Genomic DNA, 7757 nt, shown 5'->3' with positions numbered 1-7757 from the left:
TGAAGCCAAGGAGTGGTAAACAAAGGTTATCCAGCCCTCAGAGTCCCACTAAAGCTTTATATTAGCAAACATTGTGAAGTAGTTACCAAGAAACCAGGTCACAAAATAGTTCTACTGGTCCTGTGGCCTGGTCCCACTGCTGCTGGCTTTATCACTTTGTAAATCCATGGCTAAGGGTTTGGCCTTGGGAAGGCTTCTTGGTGGACATCTTTTCTGGGGAGAAGTCTGGCTCGTCCTTCTCAAACTATTCAAACTTTTGGCCTTCATCATGGCCACAGCCAGCAAGTTCCACAAGGAATTTATGCCCATATGACCCTGTCATTCAGTGTGTTTGTGTAGAACCTGCTGCCTGATTTTTGACCACATACTGTCAGCAATGGGATTCCATGGATTTGGACAAGCCAGCAAGTCTCTTTAAAGCAGCAGAAAAAAAATCAGAGATCCTGAATCCGAGTGGCTGGAGGTGTAAGGCCCATGAGACCTTCCCATGGGAGAAGCTACTCGATGCACTTAGATTCCTGGACGGGGGAGAGCTGGTCAACACAGCGCACAGAGCAGCTGCAGGGACACATGACTGAATATCAGGATATTAGTGTGGATGAAGAGATTAAATCTCAGGACAGCTGACCTGTAGAAAACTATCCCTCCTACCATCAGGGCTACAGAGCACACACAATTTTGATGCATGACATTCTTCTTCACCCCAGTACTCCCAGTCCTGACAGCTTCCTTCCACCAGAACAGAGCTGTATGACAACACTGCATGGTGGCCTGTGTCAAACCCTGCTGAGGGCTTCCAGTGCAGCTTCCCATCTGCTTCCACAGAGTCTTTTCCATTTGGAAAGCCCCTAGTACACACCCTGCATGTGTCCCCCACAACAGCTACTGCCATAATTTCTCCTGCCCCTCAGACTGTGCAGGTCCCACCACTGAAAAAAACCACTTCAGCCATTAATACAGCCCAAACTCAGCTCTGGTTGACTACTGTTCTTCCTTGGAAGTGGGAGACCTCCTGCCAGAAAAAGAGGCTGAGTAAGCAGGCAGCCAGGCTTGGCAAAATCCCTGGTGATGTGGAGACATGCTCCAGTCCAGGAAGTCCTGTGTGCTGCTGGTCCAGCCCTCAGATTCCCTCCATGATGAAAACACAGTGAGGGATGCCTGCCCTCAGCATGGCTGCTGGAAGAGAGTCAGTGCTGGGAGCAGGGAAGGGAGAGCAGAGCTCCCAAAACTCTCTGGCAGAGCAAGAGGGAAGAGCCTGGCCGGGGGTCACATTTCCAGGCAGTCACACTGCTGTCTTCAACAGCTGCTGGAACACAGCGTCCTGCCTGATTTATGTCAGGTGACAGTGACAGGCATTAGCAAACCCTTCCCTACTCCCCTGTCCCCGAGCCTTTAGGACTGCATAAGACTACATTGTTCTTCCAACTTGTCTGCAGGATCCTGCCCTAACCAGATTTGTGTTTATCCCTAACTACCACTGCCACAGCTTCACCACAGCAAGCTGGTTTGGCAGCATTTTCCAGAAAGACATCCAGTTGTGGAGTTTGTTGTTTGTTTTTTTTTTTTCCCCCAATACAACTTAGAGAAAAAAAAGAATCTCTGGATGCAGCTCCTCCTGCCACTCTCAATCTAGATTGCTCTATTACACAAAATGTTGTCCTAAGAAGCCTGGATTCTTTATGTCCACAAGGAACAGTAAATAAGCCTCTGAATTCTGAAACCCTCCTAGGACAGGGTGTCTCCCTGTATTGTGTATGGTGCCTAATGCTATAGTGCCCAGACTCCCAAATGGGGCTTTAAGCTGATAGTACAAAACAGGTATTCATAAACACAAACTATCATTAGAGATCCCAAAACAACTGAGGTCAGGCAAGTCCAGGTGCCAAACTCAGGCTTGGTGCAAGTGGAACTGTGGAAGACTGATTAAAGCCAGATTCTGTCCTTCAATCCTGCTTCAATTCTTCCTGTAAGATTTACATTTCACTCGTGTACATCCTGTAACCCTTTCAGTTTTTCAAAAGGCTTTTACATTCTTCTTGTGCTAAGCCACTGTGTAATGATGCTGCGGGCAGGTCAATCAGCTGTACTGCTGCTCCCAGTGGTGGATGCATTTCAGCAGTACAAGAAGCAATTTCTGCCTGTGTAGCTGCTCAATATGCATCTAAATCTTCTGAGCACGGGAGGATATAATCACATAGCAAGTCTTTAACCTAAGTAGAAAGCAGCAAAATACTCACCGCTCTATTAATGTGCTTCTTGATGAGAATGTAGAGCACCGGCAAAGTCACATAGGCCAGTATCTCCCAAACTTTCCCTGTCAACAACATCCACAAGACCCGATCCTCTGCATCCAAGTTGACCCAACACCAGCCCACAGAAACATTAGAGGCATCATAGCCAATCTTCTTCAGAGCAACAGCAGCCACTGTAATGCCAAGGGGGACTCCCCAGCTGAGGAAAGAACATAAAGAGCAAGGTTAAGCCAAGAACATACTCAGTTTAGTCCTTCCACACCCCAGGGAAAATGGGCAACAGACCAAGGGATTCTTCATCGGAATCTTCATCACACTGCAAATCTACTTCCTAGGGTTCCAGTCTAGGAACTGGGATCCCCACTCCTGAAGGACAGATGCATAATGATGGGCTGCACTTTGGAACCTGGCCTCCACAGCAAGCAGTCAGGGGCCTCTGAGGTGAACAGCAGACATCCCACCTACTCCCTTTCTCCCATTCTCTCCTGGATGCAGGTGAGGTCAAGGATCTAACACAGACAGAGCATTGTACAAGGTGACCCAGCCATTCAAGAGCAAGCTGCCTAATTCACAGCTTTCAGAACATGAGCAACCAAACCCCATGTTCTGATTCTTAAGTGACACTTGGCACAAAGGACCAGCACACAAAGAAATGCACAATTTTATTCCATCAGTGGGGTTTTGCTTGTTTTGATTTTAAATGGAGATGTCATCAATATTTTGGGAGCAAAAGGATAATTTCTGAAGGACAAACGACAAGTTTTTTCCCCAAGGAAAAGCACCATCAGTAACAACAAAAAGCTAAGGAAGCAAAAAAAGGAGCCATATGCTCATTATTTGGAGCTGTGATTTGACTTTGGCTTCTCCCTTGACAGCAGAGGTAAACACTGGGAAGCATTTAGAAGAAAAATAACTGTGGTGACACAAATGAATTAAGTCACTCAGCAGCTTGGGCTGCCCACGAAAAACCATGAGGAAGAAGTGAAAAATTCCATAAGCCCAAGTGTAAAATTACCCAGCCACTTCCCGGGTGCCACTAATACCCAGGACTCTACAGGTCTGCCTTAGCCTGTGATGTACAACTCACAAATTACTCCACAACTGAAGGTCTGCCCTGCACTCAACTGAATCATCACCTGCCCTTCCCACATTCAACCCCAGAGAGAGGTTCTGTGGATCCTTAAGAGGGACGAGGGACATTTCAACAATAAGTGACACAAACACTTCAGCGTGTGAGACCGTCCTAGTCTCTTTATTCATTATAACATTAATTACTGCATCACTCTCGTTACCTTTTCTTGGTTCACACTCGTCTTTCACTGACATCCTGGAGCAGCTGCAAAGAACAGGAAAAGGATCTTCCTCCTAAAATCTGTTTCACATGCATCAGACTATGTAGGCAACCAGCAGTTGCCTAGGCCAGATTATCTGAAATTCCACAGCCCAAATGAAAAATCAGAGTTAACCCCATAACATTAGATCTCAAAAACACCCCATTTCCTACTCTTAAATATTATCTGGGTTCACTTACAAAACAAATGTCAACAGAATGTCATCCTTTTAGCATGTCTAGAACATTTTGTTTCAATGTTCAGTTCAGAACAGCCAGTGCTAATCCAAGTCAGTGTTGCTACTTCAGAACAGTCCTGCTGCAGGAACTATTCCTGTGCTAGTATCAAAGCAGGCTTTCTAACAACATTCCAAACATCGCCACCACCATGAAAGTTTCCACACAACTCAAGACTCATTTTGGTAAAAATTGTGATTTGCCTGAAAACAAGGATTACAGATGCAAAGACATTTGGATTTCAGTAGGCTTGGAAGAGCTGACCACTATGGTAAAGAATTCAAGAGAACTGTCACTTCCTTAAAGAAACCATATGAAGGCACACAAGCACAAATGAGTCCAACACCAAAAAAAAGAAAGTGTATTAAAAACTAATTTGCCTAAATAACGATCTCCACAGTGATGTGAAACAGAGAGAATTATCTGAGAAGATAAAACCAGGTCAAATTACTAGGCATGGATATAAAAGAACAGCATAAGTACATGCAGACAGTGAGACAGGCCACAGTAGGAAATAACAGACCACTAGGCAAGGGACTTAAAGAAATCCTGAAGTATCTAACTAGTAACAGGAAGAATGTGGAAGAAAATTGCCACACAAAAGGCAGTTAATTTTCAGTTCAATAGCGTATTGGGATCAGCTGGCTGTTAAAACTAACACCAGGGACAAAGGATTACAAACTCAAAAAGCAAAGCTAGATCTAGAATGCAAACAGACATTTCAGCAAACTTCTTCAGCTCTGCTGTGGAAAACTGGAAAGAGAACTGAGAGCAGTGATTTGATTATTCTTAAGAACCCCTGAATGACAGATTCCCAAGGACTGGAAGACACTGATGCTTTATACCCATCTAGAATAATGGAGGAATGGAAGAATGAGAATATTATAGAGCCAAGGCACATGTAAAGACTGAAATAAAAAGGACCTGAGATAACAGAGAGGCAGAAATTTTACTGTGAGCCCCAAAGACAGGACTCAGATGTGCAAGCCAGTAGTACATGAAAGGACCCTCAAATACTCCATGGACATGCATGCATACTATATACATATATATGCATGGTTATAAATGGATATATAAACACACACACACACACACACATATATTTCACTTTTTAAATTACGCATATAGAACCATTGAATCATTTTGGTTGAAAAGTACCTTTAAGACCATCAAGTCCAACCATAAACCTTTTATGGGTGTATATATATATATATGTGTGTGTGTGTGTGTGTATATATATATATATATATATATAACAGTAAGCATATAAATGCTTATAACCATCTGCACAGCCTGATCATAAAATGCAAATACTTCAGAGGTTGGCAGCAATTGCTACCAAAAGCAAAGCAAGAAACAGCCCCATGGTAGGTTCTGGTCCATTCCTCATCCTGAATGTGGATCAACTACTGTCACAGCAAAGATGATATTACCCAACTAAATGACACTTGACATTTAGAAATCCAGAACAAGAGAGGTAGCCTGGCATCTAGCATGTAAATTTCCATAACTTACACCTTACAACCACATAAATATTTTCAAAGCTAATTGTAAGTTTGTTTTCAAAGCTCATCTGAGCTCAACACAAGTTTAAAACCAAAACAGAGCCTGTAGGTCTCTAGACCAGCAGTACATAGGTGGATGTGTTACCAGATGAATCACTAAGGAACAAGCCTGCTTGACAGGTCGCACCCCATGTGACACCTTAATTTCCCTAAAAAATAAAATTTCAGGTACTGACTTCTGACATGTATTTAGTCAGCTCCATCTTTTATGAAGCAGAACCTGGTACTAGCTCTTCAATGAAAGCTACCTATATTGCCCGTTAAACAGAGCAAGTGGGACTGATTAATACCAAGAACAGAAGATGGCATTTTATTTTTACTGTAAAAACCTGAAAATAAACCTAGCAAATTCAGCCAGAGGAAGTTCAGTCTGAGCACTCCCTTCCTCTCTGTCGCAGGGTTAGAGCAATCTTTCAGGATTTTTACAGTTTTCAAAGAGTGCACAGATTACAGTTAACATTATTTCAGTGAATCTGCCTGTTTCTTTCTGCGCGTCCCAGCAGATGAGGCTGAGAAGTATTAAACCTGATTGAGAAGTTGAAGTAGAGACAAAGGCCACCCAACAAGTGATTAGCAGACAGGAAAATTACAAATAGGCCAGATTTGCATCAACTCTTTGATGCAGCCTGATGTAGACAGCACACCCAAAAAGAAGTCAGATGCCTTTTCTCTGTTCCTTAAGCAACGAGGCTGCTCACTAGCACTTTGTCCTCTCTATTCACTTGAAATGAAATAACCTCACAGACTCTCTCCACTGTCTCACTCCATCTTATTTCAAGTTCACCACCAATATCCTGGTGTACCCAGACGCATGTGCAGTCACCTCTGGCTTCCTCACACACAGACCTTGCTGCCAAGCAGGAATTAGAGCAGGTAGGACAGGAAACTGAAGTCCCTTCCTGAGTCACTCTTGACCTTAATGTCCTTCCCTGGCTCATCTTCACCTGGATTCGACTCTACTTTGATCATCTCTCAAGTGATCCTGTTTGAAAATAACAAGGAAAATAATCCAGTACTTGCCCTGATACTTTTTTTTTTTTTTAAGCAGATCATTCCTCTTATAATTTATTGCAAAGGCTTGGCAGCACAGAGGACTAAGGGATCACTGTTTTGCTCGGCGTGGAGGCAGCACATGATTCTACAAGCTCAAATTGCATAATGAAAGCTTTTACTAAACATGATGTGGAAAATCAGCTCACCAAATAGCAGAAACAGAAAGCTACACTGTGATCTGTTTTGTCTTGCTCTCAATCAAACACATCAAAACAACCTTCAGAGGGTTTTTCTAGCAGCCTTCTCCCTTGTAAACTACATTCCCCTCTGAGTATTGAATTACAGCAACCTGGCTGGGGAAAAGGCAAAATCTAGAGACCAGGCTGGCACTGGGAAGTCAGGGACCTGTGGAAACAGATCCCAAACACGGGGTTTGGCAGTAGCAGACCAGTATTGCAAACAATTATTTTACGATATTATTTCTAGGATGTCAAAACAAATTGTAGAGGGAAAGCAGACACCAGGGTTTTCAGTCATTATCTCCTGTGACCTTAAGCAAATAGTTTTAAACTTTTCCATGGCTCCGTGTCTTCACTTGGGAAAGGAAGAGGGAAAATAAGCAGGGTTGGTTAGTTAAGAGACAGCAAAATCCCCGATTCAGAAGAACTGGAGAAGGGCACACTATCCTTAAGGCTGAGCAGGTGACTCCAGCAACCATCCAAGCACTTCACGGCGGAGCAGAGCGTGGCTCCTGGGCACAGGGTGGGTGTCTGTGGGGTCCACACCTCGTGTTCCCACAGGAAGAGGGGACAGCAATAAGCAGGGTTGGTTAGTTAAGAGACAGCAAAATCCCCGATTCAGAAGAACTGGAGAAGGGCACACTATCCTTAAGGCTGAGCAGGTGACTCCAGCAACCATCCAAGCACTTCACGGCGGAGCAGAGCGTGGCTCCTGGGCACAGGGTGGGTGTCTGTGGGGTCCACCCCTCGTGTTCCCACAGGAAGAGGGGACAGCCCCCACCTCACGACGTGGAAGCAGCAGAGCAAGCCTGTGCCTGTGGGCGAGCCCCTCACGATGGTGATGTAGAGGTAGAGGGCAATGGCCATGGTCCAGAAGAAGGAGCTGGTGTTGGAGAAGGTGGACAGGGCGCCCTGCAGCACGCAGTCCCATGAGGTCCTGTCGAAGTCCTGGAGCACCCCGTAGAAGTAAGAGACGGCGGAGAGGAGATCAGCCAGAGACAGGTAGAGCAGGAGCTGGCGGGGCCGAGTCCGCAGCTCCGGCCATAGGGCGTGTGTGCAGACCAGGAGGCTGGAGCCCAGGAAGGAGAGCACGCAGGAGATGAGCACCACCACCCGCTCCGAGGTGTAGAGCTCGGTGGGG

The 7757-nt window shown here is 45.0% G+C and overlaps 1 protein-coding gene across 1 annotated transcript in view; it reads right to left on the bottom strand.

Annotated features, from left to right (window-relative positions):
• Window positions 1–7753, bottom strand: part of GPR157 (G protein-coupled receptor 157) — a gene marked incomplete at its 5' end in the record, with an annotated part of 8828 nt that extends 1075 nt beyond the window's left edge. The window contains 2 exons of the mRNA XM_010170366.1: window positions 2238–2451; window positions 7398–7753. Of these exons, the coding sequence (XP_010168668.1) occupies window positions 2238–2451; window positions 7398–7753 (570 nt within the window). The remainder of the gene's footprint in view (window positions 1–2237; window positions 2452–7397) is intronic.
• Between the last annotated feature and the right edge of the window lie 4 nt (window positions 7754–7757).

This window comes from Antrostomus carolinensis, unplaced genomic scaffold (genome assembly GCF_000700745.2).
Source record: "Antrostomus carolinensis isolate BGI_N321 unplaced genomic scaffold, ASM70074v2 scaffold21046, whole genome shotgun sequence".
NCBI classification, from domain to species: Eukaryota; Metazoa; Chordata; class Aves; order Caprimulgiformes; family Caprimulgidae; genus Antrostomus; species Antrostomus carolinensis.
This window is presented reverse-complemented; position numbering and strand designations above follow the sequence as displayed.